This window comes from Apis laboriosa, unplaced genomic scaffold, assembly GCF_014066325.1.
Source record: "Apis laboriosa isolate Shangri-la unplaced genomic scaffold, ASM1406632v1 scaffold25_cov139, whole genome shotgun sequence".
NCBI lineage: Eukaryota > Metazoa > Arthropoda > Insecta > Hymenoptera > Apidae > Apis > Apis laboriosa.
This window is the reverse complement of record NW_025222552.1, coordinates 2,965,182-2,986,147: the sequence shown is the minus strand read 5'-3', so window position 1 is coordinate 2,986,147 and position 20,966 is coordinate 2,965,182. Positions and strand designations below refer to the sequence as shown.

At 15.5% G+C, this 20,966-nt stretch overlaps 2 protein-coding genes across 4 annotated transcripts in view; one reads left to right on the top strand and one right to left on the bottom strand.

Moving 5' to 3' along the window:
• The window catches only part of LOC122713605 (UNC93-like protein MFSD11), a 41,738-nt gene extending 31,041 nt beyond the window's left edge, over positions 1 to 10,697 (bottom strand). The window contains exon 1 of one of the 2 annotated variants that reach the window (XR_006346511.1): positions 10,369 to 10,697. Coding sequence is in view for 1 of the 2 variants with exons in the window: in XM_043934206.1 (XP_043790141.1) it covers positions 10,369 to 10,461 (93 nt within the window). In the remaining variant the exon portion in view is untranslated. The remainder of the gene's footprint in view (positions 1 to 10,368) is intronic. The other variant, XM_043934206.1, reaches the window with a different exon arrangement.
• A 4,785-nt stretch (positions 10,698 to 15,482) lies between these two features.
• LOC122713552 (rho GTPase-activating protein 44-like) overlaps positions 15,483 to 20,966 on the top strand; it is a 10,241-nt gene continuing 4,757 nt past the window's right edge. The window contains exons 1-4 of one of the 2 annotated variants that reach the window (XM_043934118.1): positions 15,483 to 16,080; positions 16,485 to 16,638; positions 16,932 to 17,217; positions 17,298 to 17,522. In XM_043934118.1, the coding sequence (XP_043790053.1) occupies positions 16,028 to 16,080; positions 16,485 to 16,638; positions 16,932 to 17,217; positions 17,298 to 17,522 (718 nt within the window). In that variant the 5' untranslated portion in view covers positions 15,483 to 16,027. The remainder of the gene's footprint in view (positions 16,081 to 16,484; positions 16,639 to 16,931; positions 17,218 to 17,297; positions 17,523 to 20,966) is intronic. The other variant, XM_043934117.1, reaches the window with a different exon arrangement.

Genomic DNA, 20,966 nt, shown 5'->3' with positions numbered 1-20,966 from the left:
AATTTTTAAAAGTACTTAATTTCACTTTATAATTAAAATATAATAAAAAACATTTATTTTACAAAATATCATTAATCCTTAAAATTTTTTTAAATCAATAATAATTTGTAAATATAGTACATATCTACAATATATATATTTGTAGATATAGCATAATATCACAATACTACAATTAATTAAACATAAAAGAATTATTAATATATTATTAATAATAATTATTATCTATAATTTAAATAAAATTCTATTTTTTAGTTAAATAAATGAATAATAAATTTGTTTTATGAATGAATAAAATTTTTATTTTTTATTAAAAAAAAAAATATTAAGATATTTTTATATATTTTAAATAATTAATTTTAAAATAATCATAATTTAAAATTTTACAATTTATAAATTATTTTAGAATATTAACAGATCAATTTAAGATTTATAGAAGATATAATAAATATGTGAAGATTTACCATTGCATTTTAAACATTATTTCGTTCTTCTTCATTTTTTAATATTACTTAATATATATTATATTTCTTTACATAAGTTTTTAGTTTTCTAACAAAATAAATTATTCATGTTATTCTATCATTAAAACATGAATATTATTGAGATTGCAAAAGCATTTTTTGTAAACTAAAAATATTTGCAACTATATTATGTTATATTATAAATACATAATGCTGGATAAAATGATAGAAAACTTAATTATTAAATTATTTAAATATTGATATAATGATTAAATTTGATATAATAAACAGAAGAAAATTTATATTTTATATACTTTATCTATTGATTACATTATTATTAAAATAAGTAAATTAAATTTAAAATTTAATTTTAAATTAAATTTAAATTTAAAAAAATTAAAAAATTTAAAAAAAAAATATGAATTGATTGATTATTGGATAAAATAATAGAAGATTTTTCATTTTTTCTCTTTCTGTTAACAATGATTAAAAACGTATAAATATTTATTTGTGATATTAGTGGATTTAATTCATGAAAAAAATAAAATCGATTAGATAAAAACAAAATCAATCGAATTTTAAAAAATTCGAATAGGTGCAGAATAAGAATAATAAGAATATTTCAATGAATGAAATAAATAACAATTACTAAATACTATAATAAATATAAATAAATATGATGGATATGTCAAAATATCTTATCTATGTTCCTGTAACTCTTATTGTATACTCATCACTATATGGATGTTGTTTGATAAAAAACGATATAAATATTTATAATTAAACAAAAATGAACATTTTTTCTTAATTGCTGCATTTAATCTATTTATTGCTGATAATAACATTGATAATTGCGTTTGATTCAGTAATTTATAAATAATTTTTTTCCGATTATGATTCTGTTCAAAAAATTTTTATTTTAAACATATAAACAAATTATGAAGCAATCTATATATCAATCTATTAAATTTCTTTGCGTTAATTCATAGAATATTTATGTAATTTTGAAACCATACCAAATTTTTAAATAATTATAATAAAATAATTGTGGATATTTACTTTTAAAACATTCTCATGTAGTTTGATGTTAGTTATCATTCCTCATCAATATCAAGTAGTCTTCATGATTCGTTTTTTAAATCAAAATCTTCGAAATGTAATTTTTCATATTGATAATAATATATGCTATATATCAATTAGAAATTATTGAATATTATTGAACATAAATACATATATTTATCATACTTCAGTATAACAAACATACAAAAAAAACGAAATAAATCAGTAAATGTAAATATTTTTAATTATCTTTTACAATTAACATTATAATTTAATAAACATTTTATTAATAATGCATACATACATTTATTAAATAATGCATGTAAAAAATTAAATATTTTTAGATTGACAAAAGATTAAGAAAAATTTTTATTATTTTTGCATTCTTAATTCTAATATTAACGATCTCGTAAAAAATCTAAAATTTTATAAAAAAAAAAGAGAAAAGCTGAGTGACATCAAATTATAACAAAATATTGCAGACAATCTTACGATGCATTACTTCTTATTGTAGATAAATTATTTTTATTGTAATTAAAAGAAAAATCACAAAAGAAACAAAAATTTTCACCTTATTACCATAAGATTATAAAAGATTATATAATAAATATATAAATTTTATAATAAAGCAAAAAATTGAAATCATAAATAAAAAATTTCAAAAAATCTATATATTTTTACTTGAGACCATGCTTTGAAAAAAAAATGAAAAGAATGTAATTTATAATGATAAAAATGAGTAAAACTATTATTTTTATATTTAAAAAAAAAAGGAAAAATGTTTAATTTAACCATTGACAAATATATATAATAATAGTAATTTTTTTAACTATTTATTTTATTAACAACAAAATATTGTTTCTAATTGATATATAGTTAAATATATACTATTCCATTTATTAATAATGAATGAAAACAAAAAAAATGAATACATAAAATTTAAGTTACAAGATATAATTAGTCATGTCACATTAATTATATTATAATATTTTATAATTAGTAATTAATTTTTATTTGACTATATCCGGAATTAAAATTCGAAATAATACAATCGTGCAAATTTCCAACATAGTAACATAGTAAGAAAGTTATATAGAGTTCTTATTGAGAAATCATTATATTTTCAGTTCTTAGCAAATTCAAATAGTAAAACTATTTAACTCATAACTCAGAAAAGAAAAGATGTAAGCTGAAAATTTATAACAATCATTTGAGCATAATATAATAATAAATTGACATTTCATAATACCTAAATTTATATTATAAAATTTATAATATAAAAATTTTAAAACAAATACATAAACATAAATTTTTTTCTTTATATGTATGTCATATTCTTTATATATATAGATTTATAAGTTAAATTATAATTAATTTTTTTTTTTTGAGTGATCATTCATTTATAAAAAATTATTTATAAAAAATTTCCTTCGAATAAATATTTTAATTCAAATTCCCAATCATATAAAATATGTATTTAGAATGTTCACGCTATTAGTTTCTATCATTTTTCTCACAAGTGGTAAATTTTAGAAAAAATTAGAAAAAACAAAAATTTTATTTACACAATATACAAAAAAAATTTTTTAAATTTACAATGCTAATCGTGAAATTACAATATTATGTTTTTTTTTAAATTGACATTTATATTTTTTTTTACTTTATGATGATGTTTATATTGTATTATGAAAATGAATTTAATACAATTTATTACATGGTGAAATTTAATAAATAAGCAAAGCAAGCCTATAACAAAGCAAGAAAAATTAAAAAATTGTTGATTGATTTTTTCGTTAATTGAATAACGATGATAATATTTTTAATAATGAACAGAATTATAAAAATTCTCAAATTTTGCAAATTTTTGAAAATTCAAGTTTAATATATCATAACAATTTTTATAAAATTGATAATATGACGAACATAAAAAAATTCTTTTGCGAATTTTTTTTATAAATCGCTGATTATCTTTTTTATTCATTAAATTTTATCTTACCTATCATAAATTAAATTTATTTTAATAAATTTTATAAAAAAAACTAATTTTGTAAATTTAAAAAATTAGTTTTAGTCATCATATAAAAGAAAAATGAAATTGTAAAAAGAAACTTTTCATTTTTTTTCTAAAATTTATCTTATGAAAAAAAAAACAATAGAAATTAATAACATGAATATTTTGCATAAAAATAAATCATAAAAAATAAAAAGCAACATAAATATATTTACAAAACATAACATTTAAAATTTTTTTAATAATTTTTAATAATTTTTAGATATTATAGCAAAAAAATTTTAAGATAATTGGTATTCCTATATTGAAAATCAATTTTGCAATTAACTATTTTTTCTAATTTTATAAAATTATACAATTATAAGAAATTGGAAATATAATAATCCTATTATATAATAATAAAAATAGAATTATGAAACTCAAAAAAAATTTGATAATTTTACTAATTTTTAAAAATTAAAATGTAATTTTCAAAACGTTAATTCAAGATGATTAACTATATATGATGATATAATAAAAAAATAAATATTTTTTAATTAAAAATATTTTTTCTTTAATACAGAATGTTTTAATATACTTTTTTTATAAAAAAAATTCTTATAAATATATATTTATTATTAGTTTATAAAAAATTTAAATAATAAATTTATTGACATATTTTTTTCAAAAAAATAAAGATTTAAGTTTTTTTTATGTGTACTTTTGATATCATATCTAATAGGTCATTTTTCAAGTACCATATCACTAAAATATTTTTAAATACATAAAAGCATTATTAAAAGACTATAAAATGATAAAATGATAAAAAATCATTCATTTAAAAATTATTAAAATTCAAATATATAAAAATTTTGAAAAAACTATAGCAATTATATTTTTAAATATTATTAAAAAATTATAAAAAATCATGAACTTTTTTTATATTCACATCAATAAAAATTTATTGATAATTGATAATTGATTATTGATAAATATTGATTATTGATTTTATTGATTTTATTATTAAAAAAATAAAAGAATAAAATATAATATCAGATAGAATATATTATAAATATATATATAACTATTGTAATTAATTGAGACTTTATCAATTTTAATAATTTTGATATTATCACGATCATTCTGAATAATTTTTGTTAAAGTCATTTGGTTTTAACTTTTGAGATTCATAAAAATTTTTAATAATTATATAAAATTTCAAATATATATATTATTGTTTGTAGTATTTGATAAATACGTATTCTTTCTGAATATCTTGTTAGTAATCTACGAAATGAATTGACAAATGTATATATATATATATATATATATATATAGAAAATGTCTAAATTGTTATAGAAATAAGAAAATCATAGTTAATTATGAGTTTCAAAATATAATAATAATTATGATATTAATATATTTTCAATTAAACAAAAAATAATTTTAAAATTAATATAATTATAAAATAATAACAATATATAATTTAATAAAATAAATTAAATGTAAACTATAATAAATCAATGATATTAATTTAGACTTAATCTAGCATATATAATCTATAATCTATTAATATTTCTTTTTATATATGATATATTAATCTAAATATATATTATAAAAATATAAATAAATATATATGATATATTAATCTAATGTATATATTAATCTAAACAAATTGCTATTAAACGATTTTATGATAAAATATGTTTTATACTCAATTTTTTCAATTTAAATTTCAATAAATGAAATAATTTATATCATAATAAGTTATATAAAGCTAATAATAAATCTAATCTAATCTAACGTACTAATCTAACCTAACTTAATCTATTAATATATTATCTCTTTATTATTTAGATTATGTAGGATTATATAAGATTAGGAATGCAATCACTATTAGACGACCATCTAGACTAAAATGAATTATATTTTTAATTTAAATTAAACAAAAATATTTTAAGAATATTTCAAAATCTAATTATAAAATATAATTAAAATATAATTAAAAAAATTGTTCATAATGATGATTTTGAATTTCGAAGATATTAAAATCAGTAATATCATCTCTATCTCTATATAATTTGCTATAATAATTTAAAGAATAAAAAAAAATATTTATTACTATTAATATTTACTAGAATTTAAAATACAAAGTATTTACTAGAATAAAAAATACAATTTAATATAACAAATAATTTTTGAAATATTGTTTCATCTTTATTATGAAATATTTTTAATACTGGAAAAAAATTAATCATTTAATTTATATTTATTTAAATTAATCTTTTATTTTACTAAAATTCGAGTTATATATTTTTATCTAATTTATTCTTATTTATTATTTTCAATTTATATATATATATATAATTTTATTATAAATTGTTATAAATATAATTTGTTATAAATTAAAACTATAAATAATATGTATATATATATATATATATATATATATATATATAATATGTCTAATCTCATAAATATTTACAAGAGAAATCTACATGTTATAAATATACACTTTTATAAAATAAAATCTAATAATTTCTCTATTAAGAAAGAGAAGTATAAATTATTTTAGTTAAGATAATAATTCATTATTTTTAATTATCTTTAATTAAAAATTTAATTAATATTTAAAATTTAAAAAAATGAAATAAGTGAATTAACATCTTCATTATATGCAACAGAAAAATTGAACACATTTGAGAATAACATAATTAAATACAGATTACAAATAAAAAGTTAATTAATAAAACCGTTAATAAAATAATCTAAATTGCATTTTAATATTTTGTTAGGAAACTAATTTTTCAACTCCTTATAATCATTATGAAATTGATTTCATATTTTCATAAAATTGTAACAAATCGTTTTATTCTTATTGTAAAGCAATTTTAATTTATTGAAAATGAATGAATTTAGAGAAAATGCTAATTTTTTTCTCTGATACATGTTTTGTATATTCTTATCATATAATTATAATATATATGATACAACATAATATATAAGATTTTATTTATTTATTTAACAATAATCAAAGACTTATTTTTTATTATATTTTTTTGCTTATTACATTATATATATATATTTGATTTGAATTTGATATTGCAATAATGTTTGAATTTTTTTTAAACAATTATAAAATAAGCAACTCTTAGCTATGCAAAAGGTATACTTTAGAATCATTGTTTGGATAAAATTTAAAATTATTTAAAATTTCTATTTTTTTTTACAATTTATTTAACATTTTGCTTCTATATATTTAAATATCATCATTTGTATATTTATTTGCTAAATGAATATTAAATTTCTAGCACTAAAAAAGATATGCAGCTTCCATTTGGGATTTTCGACAAAGTTCATTATTTATTAAATTTTTAATGTTCATTTTCTCATTGAATTTTCTTCAGACAATTATTTTTCTATCAAATGCACATATATTAAATTTTAACTTGTTAAACATAATTTCTAAAAATCTTTTTAAATTTCTTTGCAAATTCTATATACTTTTTTTTATTTTATCAATTGATATTATATATTAAATTTGATTCAAACAGCACATCTATTTATATTTATTATTAAATATTTAGATAATAAAATTATTTATTATTACATAAATTTTATTTTTCAATTTTAAATATCAATTTTGATGCATTAATGTAATATGCATAATATATAATTATTTATAATAATTTTAATAATTCATTGCTTATCTTGTGTATTTAACTGATTATTATTTCGTTTTCAATTTATTTGAATACACGATTCTTTGTATCTTTTTATGTAATGTATAATTGTGTATTTTTATTAAGAATTTTAGAAATTTTAATTTTTTTCCTTGTTATGATAATAAATAACTAACTTGCATTCTATTATAATCGTTTCAATTATTTTCTTTTTATTTCTACTAAAGCAATGAATACTTTTAAAAATATTTGAACATTCGAAGAAAAAAGAACAGAATTATGAAGAAAAAGATCAAATATTCTCTAACTTATCACAGTCATACGATTTTAGTGATTTTTATTTACATTATTCTTACATATAATTTTTCTATTAAAAAAACTTATAATTATATTTATTTAATAAAAATGTGTTAAATAATTTTATTTTCAAAAATTTTTCATTTTTTTTTCAAATATTTTATTTTCGGAGCCAAATAAAATAGTATTAATTTCTTAAATAATTATTTATTATATGTTATTCTATTTATTTGGATACTTCATTCGATTAATAATTCAAATAATTATTCATTCTTTTTATATTTTTAAAAATTATTTTTTAATTCTCATTTTTTAAAATTATAAAAATTCTAATAATTGCATATATATATACACACACATAAAAGTATACAATTTCTCAATTTTGAAAAATTTTAATTTTTAATTTTTTTTAAATTTATTACTCTTATATATGAAATTTAATTTGATATAGTTTTTATTAAAAATAATTATTAATATATCAATAAATAAAAAATAAAGTTAAATTAAATTATTATTTGATATTATATAATAAACAAGAATTTATAAAATAATTCGATGTGCATTTTTATGTTATTAAAAATATCATATTTTAGAAATTCAATTATATAGTAAATATTATTAAATAAAATAAAAGTTATTAATTCTCACTATTTTTTACATGGTAACTGAAATAAATTTTAATAAATGAAATATATTAATTATAAAAAACTGTATGTTAAAGACATGTATGTTTTTTTTATTTTTTTCAAAATAGTTTAAATAATAAATAATGATTTTTCTTATTGATTATATTAATATTTAATTCTACATTAATTTTTTTAATAAATCAAAAAATAAGTATTTATTATAGAAACAAATTTCAAATAATCATTTTGAATATATTTCCATAGATTTGTGAAATTAAGTAAAAATATTAATAAAAAATAAAAATATATTATTTTAAAATAAAAATACATTAGAAAAATAATAAATAGCAAAGAAATAAATAATAGCAAATAGCCTTTTGAATTAAAAAAAAATTATATAAATATCTCAAATTATATAACAATACTTTTAAAGATAATAATTTACCTAAATTTTCAATACATATAAAAATTGATGAAAATAAACAATTTTTATTAACATTGAAATATTAAAGATACTTCTTAATAAATTTTTAGAATATTTATGGAATATTTTCTATTTAAAATCACAATGAATTACAATGAATTAACTTGTAAAATTTGTAAAATTAACTTGTAAAATTTTATTCATTTGAAAATATCTTATATATTTATTAAATAAATCATTTAATCTCATTGTAAAATCATTAAATCTCATTAACATAAACTGAATTAAATATTTTTCACACTTTCAATTTTCGTTATATACAAATATGCACACTTAATTAAAATATCATAAAATGTTTAAAATACTAAACTTTAGGTATTACTTATATATATATAATAATAGGTATTACTTATTCAGATTTTCATTCAGATTTTCTTATAATTATTTTAATAAAATATTTTAATAAAATTCTTATAGCTTAAAATTAATATTAAATGAATAAATATATAATAGATATAGATATATACAATATAATATATTTAATAATACTCAAATATACAGAATGAAAAATATTACAATCATAATAGTTGAAATTTGAAAAAATTTAATGCAATTATTATAGTTAAATAATCTTATATTTAAAATTTAAGAATTATTATATTTAAATTATCCTATATTTCATAGCACATAAAATAATATAAAATCTTTACAAATTCTTACATTTTCAAAGTTTTTATTTTTTTCATAACATATTTATTTACATGACATATTTATCATATATATGTATATATATATCATATAAAAATTTAAAAAATTAATACATTAATTTATTATATGATTTAAATTATATATTTAGATGATATGAATATCATCCTCTATTTAATTAATGAATAATTATTAGTTATTATATAATTGAACATAAATATTATTTTTTTATTCAGTAATTTTTTCAATTATTAATAATTTATATTTTCTAATTATTAAATTTAATCTTAAATATAACAAGAAAAATAATGTATACTTGTTTTAAAATAATGTATATTTTTATATATTCATTATTTAATATAATATATTCATTATTAATTATATAAATGTACATTAAATCAAATATAATAATAACAATAATTAATAACAACAATTAATAAAAAGTATTATTATAAGAAATATTAATTATTGATTTTCACTTTTATAATATTTAATAATTTGCAATTTAAATATAATATATTTTTAATTTAAACTATACTTATAATAAAATAATAATATATAATAAAATAAAAATAAAAATATAATTTAATCATAAAATACAATGTGAAAAAATTACTTAAATTAATTTTAATTTAATATTACTATAATATACTATAATAACTATAATAACTACTATAATAAAATACTATAATAAAAATATAGTAAAAATACTATAATAACTGCTTTATATTATAGTTATATTATATTATAGTTATAATTATTTTATATTATTATATCATAACATATAGCAAATATATAACTAATATTTTTTCAAATCTAATATTTAATTTATGAATCTTTATATTTCAATCAATGATTATTTAATAATTGATAAAAATTTGACATTGATAAAAATTTTTAAATCTTTTAAATAAAAAATAATTATAAATCTTTTTAAATTTATTTTAATTAATATAAAATTAATAATTATACATATATAAATTATACATATATACTATTTATTTTCACAGTTATTATATGTAACAAATTTAATTATATAATATTTAAAAAAACAAAATAAAATACAAAATAAATAAAAGATTTTCAATCAAAATAAGAAAATTATAAATGCTATCATACTTACCTCAATATTTCCCATTGTTTGAAATGCTGTAAATACCAGCATAAAGCCACAACTCAATATTATCACATTTAAAAAACTTCTATCGATTATCATAATGAACACGTTGATTCAAATATATCAAAGAAAAAAAAATACTTTGCGTGTACGTTTATTTATTTATTTATTTATTTCGTTATTCGAAATCGAATATCAATAATAAACATATGGTTACGTTACAATGTAGATAAGAAACAAAATCACGTCAACAAATGATTGCCAATAATATATAATTTTCTTTGTCCATAGTTGCCATGATTTGAAGTCATTGTAAGTATGGTAAACAGATATGTTATGATAGGATAAATATCGATATATCGATAATCCCTATAGTTTATACTAATCTAACCACAATCATTAAATACGAACTATAATGTTAAATTTGGCAACATTGCATTTCTAAAACTACACTTTAGCATTGCGATAAATTGAAATACAGAATGTAAAATATTTTTTTAAAAAATTAGTCTAAATATATAATCTTTTTGATTAATTATGTTTCAATAATGCATAAATATTATTATTATAAATAAAAATAATATTTATAAATATTATAAACATAAAAATAATAAAAAAATTGCTAGTGCTATACTATTTAAAATAAAATATTTACGTTGATTTAAGTAAATATTTTAGTATAAAGAAAATTTGAATCATTTCATAAACAAAATTATAATTTTAAAAATAAATGATCAAATATATACTAATAAAAATGAATTAAATAAATTGAAAAAAGAAACTCTATTTTTACAAGATTTGGATATACAAAAAACATTTGATATACAAAAATAATTAAACTATTTAGTAAAATATAAAATATTAGCAATAGAAGCATTTTATAGTATATATTTTTTGTCAAATAATTAACTATTTTTTTTTTCATTTTTTACAAATTTAAAACCATTAAAAAAAATAATTGTTTGATTTAAAAATAGTATAAAAATTTTTTTCAAGAAGACTAAACGCGGTATCATTAATAATTTATAAAATCTTAACAAAGTAAAATATATGTATAAGAGATATTATATGAATCTATTTTTATTTATTTTTTTTAATTTTATTTTAATTTAATTTAATTAGTATTATTTATAATTAATTATACTTTATAATTTATATTTTCTATTAAAATAATCTCTAATTGTGTAATATACATACAAAAAAAATTAAAATACATAAATATATTTTCGTTATTATACTAAACTATAATTATTTTATTGTATTATTATATACATAATACATTATATATATATATTTATAATTAATAATACATTATTAATAATACAATAATATATACATATTAATAACATATATTATATGTATTAGAAACAAAAATTTTATGAAATCATAAAAAATCGTAAGAATTCGAAATTAACAATTTCTAGTAATTTAATTGGTTATATCGAGATATTGTTTTGGATCTTAGATTATGTATATTTATAGACACGACTTGTATATAAGAATCTACAAGTCAAATTGAAATAAAGATAATACAAAAAATTTGATATAATTTATGAACAAAAGATAATTCAAAATATTATTTCAGATACATACACACACACACACACACACACACACACATTATATATATAATAAGTGAAATTACATATCTGTAAATAATATTCAATTAATTATTAGTAATAATGCAAATATATTATATTGCAAGAAATGCAGAAAACGTTAAAAATTTATATCCTGTAAAAAACTATTCTGTTGAATTGAATTGAAAAATCTTGTATTTAAGTTTTTATTCACCAATAGAATATATAATTAAATATGTATTTATGTTAAAAATGTATTTTATGATATCCTATTTCATTTTCAAATCTTGAATAAATATCAGAAATAAACTTATCAAAACTTTTATTTTGTAATTAATAATTATAAATTAATTTAAAATTTTAATAAATTATAAATAAATAATTTTTCTCTAGACATTTGTATATTGTTTTTACTATTTTTTATATTAATAATTACAATAAATTAAAAAATTATAATAAATAAATAAAAATAAATAAATAAAATAAAATATATATATTCAGACTTAATTATAATGACTAAATTATATTAAATTTTATAAATATTTACAATATTTACAAATTATTCTTACAATTTTTATATTGTTTTGAAAATAAAAACTTTCATAATTATTGCCTATATGTGACATCACATACATAAATGATTTCATTTTGCATTAAGGCAATTATCTAAAACTATATCTATAAATAATGATCTAAGGTCTGAATTTTCCGAATTTATTCTCATCGATTTTTATTTAAAAAAAACTTATTGTATTTATTACAGACTGTGCTTCGATCAATCAAATTATTAGAAGTTACTTAAGATATTCAATATTTTTTGCGATTTCATTAAAAATAAAAAAACATTTATTTTTAAAATATATTATGATAAATATAAGGAAATTATTCAATACAATTATATATATATAAAATTATTATAAACCTTAATGCAATATTATGAATAACAGCATTTTCTATATTATGTTAATTTGATTTATCTTCTTTTTCTGTGTAATAATTGGTAATCTTGTTACACTTAAATATTGTCAGTTGGTATTACATTTTAAAATATATATAATCAGCAAAATTTCGTATTATCAAAGAATATTAACTATTTATAAAATTTATTGAATCTTATGATATTATAAAAATTTAAATACAATTGGATAATGAATATTTAAAATTAGAAATAATGTGAAAATTTTTTATTTATTCTAAAAATAAAAAAAAAAAATATTGAAAAGCAAACAATTTTATCTTTAAATGAAAAAAAAAATGCATATTATATTATTGGAAAATTAATATTTTATTTTATTATATTAATATTATTATTTAATATATTATATTATTATATTAATATATTATTATATATAATATAATATTATTATATTAATATATTATAATATTAATATTTTATTATTTTGAAATATAGTAATAAAAATAATGAAGTAAAAGTAAAAAGAAAGTAATGAGTAAAATATTTATCTACTTATATGTGAAAGAATTTTATAAAGTATGTAAAATTACAGATTTGTTTTGTTTTTTATGGGCCGAGCCCATATAAGCTTTTAAAATCATTTTTTTTATTAATTATTCCTTTTGAATATTTTCCAAAAAGATAATAATAAAATTAATAAAACTAAACACAAAATGTATATTAATCTTTAATTTTATCAAAAATTTTATTTTAATAGATGTATTTGAAACCAAACTCATGTAAAAAGTCTTAAACATAATCTTACTCTATTAGTTGAAAAACATCAATTTAAATAAAATATAATTTTATCTTATCAATTGACAATGTATTAATAGAGATTCGTATTAAAGATTTTAAATTCGTATTTTTTATTTAAATTTTTTATATTATATTTACATATTTGTAAAACTTCATATATTTATTTAAAAATATAAATATATTTTTTATATAAATATAAGAAATAAACATCATAGAAATAGTTAACTTTCTGTTTTTATTGAAAAAATAATAAAAATTTTTTCATTCTTATATATATAATAATATATTATATATATAAAGTTTTGGTAAATAATAATTTATTTTTTCAATTTTTCAAAATTACAAAATACAAAATAACATTTTATATAGATTATAATAGTATTTAATTTAAATTATTATTTTTTAAAATACATACATGGTAACAATTACTATATTAAAATCTGATTTTTTAATTAAAATTTTATAAATTAATTTAATTAATTAATTAATTATAATGATAATACTATTTTTTAATATAATTTAATATAATTCATTCATTAATTTTTTATAATTTATCGCCATTTTTTTAAATCTTTTTTTTTAGCCATTTTTTTAAATCTTTTTTTTTAGCCATTTTTTTAAATCTTTTTTTTTAATTTTTATTTTCATGTTTATTTAATTATTTATTTTTAAAAATTTTGCTCACAAAAGTAATTTAAATTTATAATACTAATATTTGTTTAAATCGATATAAATATTTGAAATATAAATTAAACTGTCTTAAATTTAATCAAAGTTTATATTTATATTTTATCATTTTTGGTATTCATATATTATAATAATACTTATATATTTTTACAAATTTTCACATAACAATAGAAAAATTATTAAATTATTACATTTCACATATTAATAGAAGAATGTATATATTTTAATCAATTTTCTAAAAAAAATTTTATTTCATCTTCCTACTTACTACAATATTAAAATAAAACTCATGTTTTTTGTGATTTGTCAAATTCAGAACTTGTCAGATTCATTTCCACATTTCAGATTACACAATAGTAAGTCATGAAATTTATCAATATAAATATTTTTAAAAAAAAAAGAAGACAAAAAAGAGAAATTAATATTAGAGTAAAATTTTAAATATTTAAAATTTAAAATTTATTTTTTAATTTAAAATTTTAAAAATTTATTGAAAAATGAAATTGTTTATATAATGCAATAATTGGACACGAATTTTATATCTTAATGATTGAATATAATCTGTACATATAATAATGTATAATAATATTTTTTCTTGATGTATATATTTTTATATTTTTTAATATTTTTTATCTTTAATTTCAAATTAAATAAGAGCACTAATATTTATTTTTATAATATTGCTATATTAATCTTATCAATTACTAATAATTGGTTCAAATAGAATGAAGAAATAAGTATTATTGTTAACATGTAATTCATGAATTAACAATCACATTTAATTAACAAGAAATTAGATATTAATCATAATTATAAAATTTAATATTTATATTTACATGTTTTCTGAAAAAAATATATTCAATGTATCACTTACATATTTGATAATAATAATAAAAATAACAAATATATTAAAATTTTCATCTAATTATATTAATATTTATTTTTTAATTGTTATTAGAATAATATGTAATGATATGTAATAGAGAAATAAAATTCAAAAATTTGATATATTGTGACAATTATAGATTTCATAATAATACATTTTCATAAAGATTTCATAAATGATTCAAAATATAATTATTTTAAATTTCCCGCTTTTGAAATGATTTTTCATTCTAAATAAAATCTACTAAGAAACAAGAATGGCTGACTATTAAAAGTAAAAACTCGTTAGTTGTCCCGTTATCAAATTTCTTGATAAAAATCTAAAAATCTAATTAAAAGAAAAAGCAAAATTAATAAATGAATGAATTCATTTTAATGAATGAATATAATAAAGTCATTGTTTGATTCTTGCGTGCATTGAATAACCAATAATGAACAAGAATATAAAATGCCGCGATTAAAATTTGTGAGATTTTGACACGTTTACAAATTCAAGATTCAAGTAATTAATCTGAAAACATTTTTTAGAAGTGAAAATTTATCCATATTATAAAAGAATATACTGATCAGAATCATAGAGGATGTGAGATCATTGTACAAACATTATGACGAATTACTGTCTTTGTAATAATGTGATGGATTCTTTTCATTTTTTATTATCTGCATTTCTTTAATATCGTATGATTATATTAATTATGTATATTTGTGAACATTATTGTGATTAACAACTGACAAGTGATTATTTAGAAGATTAAAATATAATTTTATTTACATAATAAGCATTTGGTGCTTATCAATCATGAAGAAACAATTTTTCAGAGTTAAACAGCTCGCTGATCAAACATTTTCTAGGTAATTATTTTACAATTTCATTTAAATTTCTGAAAAAATTATAATATATTTTATTAATCATTATTATTAATTATTTATATATATTAATTTTCTTATATCATGATATTTCACTCATATCAAATGCTTTTTTAAACAAAGTATAAAATTAGTATAATGTTTTTGTATTTCATAATAAAAAATAAACATTTTTATCATTTCTTATAATTTTAATAATAAAAGTTTGAACAATAAGTAATCTTAATAATATTAAGATACTTTAAGATAATAGAGGCATCTATGAATAGCTTATAAATCAGACGATTTTAAAATGGATTGATTTTAAAAAATGTATTTTAATGTATCTTAATTTAAATTTTATTTTATATTAATATATAAAATAATTAAATATAATGTTATTTCTATAGAGCTGGCAAAACAGAAGTGCTCACAGATGATTTACAAGCTGCAGACAAACATGTAGATCAAATCCGATTGGCCCTCATTGGATTAAATAAGAGACTTGGTAATCCACCAAATCAAACTATGACACAAGATCCTGCTCTTAAGGAGAAACGATTGGTAAAATTAATAAAATTTTTATATTAAATATGATTACAATAATTTTCTTTTAATTATTCTTTATAAATTATAAAATTTATAATATTAATTATAAATTAAATTTATAATATATATTATAATTATAAAAATATTAATTATAAAATTTAATATATTTAATGCTAATATATATATAAAATTTCAAAAAAATAATTATACAAAATTTATATTCTTTATATTTTTATATCTTTTCTTTATTATATCTTATTCTTTATATCTTTATATTTTTTTATTTTTTTAAAATATTCATTTTTCAGAAAAAGTGTCCAGAATATATATTGGGACAAACAATGTTAGAAAATGCTCCTGAAGATGGTCTTATGGGTTTTACTTTATCAGAATGTGGCCGTGCACAAATGCATTTAGCAAATGAAGCAATTGAACATGAAACAAAAGTTGAACAATATGTTGCAATTCCTCTTCAACACATTTTAGATACAGATGTACCAAATATATTAAAGCATAAAAGAAATTTAGCTCGATTAATCTTGGATATGGATAGTGTGAGAACAAGATATCAACAAGCTAGTAAACATAGTGCTAGTAAGAAAAAATTTTAATTTGTTTTGTAAATTATATTGTAATATTTATATTTAAGTTTTTAAATTAATATTATATAAAAGGTTCAGGTGCAACAAAAGTAGATAATTTAAGAGAAGAATTAGAAGAAGCTGAAGCTAAAGTTGAACAGTGTAGAGATCAATTAGCAGCAGAAATGTTTCAACTTATGTCACGGGAAACTGAATTAGCACACACTATTATACAATATATAAAACTTCAAAGAGCTTATCATGAAAGTGCACTACATTGTCTTGAAGATCTTATTCCAGGATTAGAAAGTTATATTAGTAAGTTAAACTTAATTATATTTATAAGCTTGTTACTATTGTTATACAAGATGGTTTGTAATTTATGATACTTAATTTAAAAATTGATTATATCACAAATAATGAAAAGAGTTCATATAAGTAATAAAAAGATTTGCCTTATTCAATCTTATTTATGATGTATAACAAATTTTGTATTATTGAATTATCTTTATAAAAAATATTCAAATTTCTTTTTTTATTCTCTTTATAAATATTTTTATTTTGTACAAAATAAATATATTTGTTATATCAATAATTGAAAAAATAAAAATAAGAAATGAAAAAATAAAAAATGAAAAGAAAAAATAAGTAATCAAAATGATCAAAAATAAAAATCAAGTTGGGGATTTAAATATATTTATTGATAATTCAAAAGTTATTAAATAATTAATTGAAAAATTAATTGTTATATATCATTTTCAAATTTAATTGATAAAATCAGATGTTTTCTCTTGAGCTTTCTAGAAAAATCCGAATAGCAGTTTGTAGCTAGTGGATTTATATGTTTGATGTTTTATATTCTTTATTAATATACTTTCAAGTATTGTCTGATTTTCTCTGCTACTGTACAGAATTTTGAAATTAACCTGATATTGTATTTCTCACAAATTATGATGTATTTAAGATAGTTCTTGAAATGATAAATTGAAGATTTTTCTGATGTTTGATTTATATCCCAGATTTGCAGTCCATATATCTATATTGGTTTTATTATAGTTTTATAGATCAGAAATTTGTTATTTATGTCTAATTTGGATCTTTTCACATCCAGTATGTAAGCCAGTACATACTTTTTCTACATTTTTATTTGCTTGATTTTTTCTTGTGTTTCTTTCAGTTTAATTTACTATCTAAATGAAGATCAAGATATTTAACAGATTCTATTTGGTGAATTCTGAATTTTGAAAGCTGATTTTGGAAGTTGATTTCTTATTGAGCATAAAGATGATATGTGAGCATTTAGTTGAATTTATTTTGATTTTATTGTTTTATGACCAGTTTTCAATCTTTTTTAAATGATTTTGTAATTTTCTTGTTGCACTTTTAATATTTTTATGTATGAAGTATGATGTATCATCTGCAAAAGTATACATTTTGATATCTGATTTAATTAGTATATCAACAGTAAAAAGTAGAGTATAGGTTCAAGGACACTTCCTTGTGATATTCTAGCATGAATTTTTGTAAACAACGAAGTTGTATTATTGATCTTGACATAGAAAGATATGAAGAGATAACTATGCAGATATTGAAGCTGTAAGAATTAGTTGTAAGATTTTTTTAGTAATCTTCTATGCCAAACTTCAATATTTTTACATATACAATATATATACAATATATATACAATATTTATACAATCAAATATTTTTTCTATATGTAAAAAGACTATTGCAGTATTTATCTTTCTTATATACACAATACAAAAATATTCAAAACTGAATATTTTGCTTTTTCTAACAAGCTTATAAATTTATCATGAATCTGGTTATTCTTTGATTAAATTCTGTTGACATGCTTTTTATGTTTTATAGTATTTTAACATTTTCTATAGTATTTAAATATTTATATATTGCATTGTATATACAGATTTATATCTATACATTGTATAGATAAATTTATAAGTAAAAATTCAATGAATTTAAATAAATTAGAAGAAGATAATTATATAATAAAAAATCTTTATGTTTAATTCATTCATTTGAAAGACATTAAAAATTGCAGAAAATTCTGCTTTATTTACAAAATTTTTTATAATTTTAAACGAACAATTTTTTTAAACAAACAAAATAGAATATAGAATATACATTTATATAAACTTTTTGTCATTATTTTTGAATATATAATCAACATTCAATTTTGAAATAAAAAAAAAAATTTGAAAGTTTCATGAATTATAAAACATATCATATAATAACAGTATATAATCATTTTAATAAGTTAAAAAATATATTAAAAATATAAATAGTTTTCATGAATTACGCATTTTATAATTATATACACATTATAATTATATACATAATACACATTATTAGTTATTATTAATTATTGATATAGTATTTATTAGAAAAAAATAAAAAATATTTAATCATAAATTCTAAAACAATTCTAAAATTAATACTTTTAGTGTCAAATATAATTTTATATTTTTTTGTAGGGATAATTTATTAATTTAATTTATTTATTCAAATAATAAATGAAAAATTATATATTTGATATATGATATATTAAAAATTGTGATACAATGCAATTAAAAAATTTATATATATTGATTTATAAAGAAAGAATATCAAAAAAAATTTATAAAAAAAAGATTAATAATAATAATAAAATATATTTTATGAATGAAAAAATAAATTTTGTATCTTAATATATTTTTCTTTTTTGGATATTCATTTTATGTTATTATCATAAATGATATTATTATATTATATTTTTAAATTTAATCTTTTATATTTAATAAAATTATAATTTGTTTTAAAGAAAAGTTGATTTTAAAATCTATATTTTTTAAATATATTTTGTTTGTTTCAATAAATAACATAAATTATTTAAATTTTAGATACTTATCTCTTAATGCTATTTGATTACTTACTTTTTATTGATTTTTTTATTGATTTAATTTTTATGGTAAATATAGATTTGATATAAAAAAAAATTAACAATTAGTTAAGAAGAAATTATTATAGTATCTTTAAAATTAGAAAATAAAAAATTGTTTTTAATTTATTTTAAATATTTCTAAATTTAATCAAAATGTTAAATTTCTAAAATTGTGTGATTATTTAGTTATACATAAGTTATATATATTAGTTATAATAGTTATATATATATAAAAATATATAATAAAAAAATTTGAAGCTTTTTGTCATAAATATTTTATATTTCAAAATGTATTAGAATCTTGTTCAAAATAGTTCTGTTTCTTTAAATATACTTTTTAAATATTCTTTAAATATACTTTTTAAATATACTTTTTTCTTAAATATACTTTTAAAAGCGTTTTTTCCAATTTGTAAATACATCATTATAAGCTAATTTCTGAATTGCTTTCAGCAAACTTTTTTTGATTTGATAATTATTTACTCTTGTGTACCTGTTACATGATAAATATATAACCACTTATGACATTGTGTTAAATGTTCTTAAGAATTTTAGTATGACATTTGCTATAATGTTTATAGCCATCTTTAATAAATTTATCAATGATTTCTTTCTATTGCTATGTTTAAACAAGTATTGAAAAAAAATTTTTTGAGACAAAAAAGAAAAAATTTTGAAAGTAAAATATTGATTGAAGAATTGATTTCTAAAGATGAATTTGCAAGTTGAAAAAATTATAATTACATTTCCAGCAATGTATGTATAAGAAAAAATATTTTAAAGATATTTATTATATATATATATATATATATATATAATTAT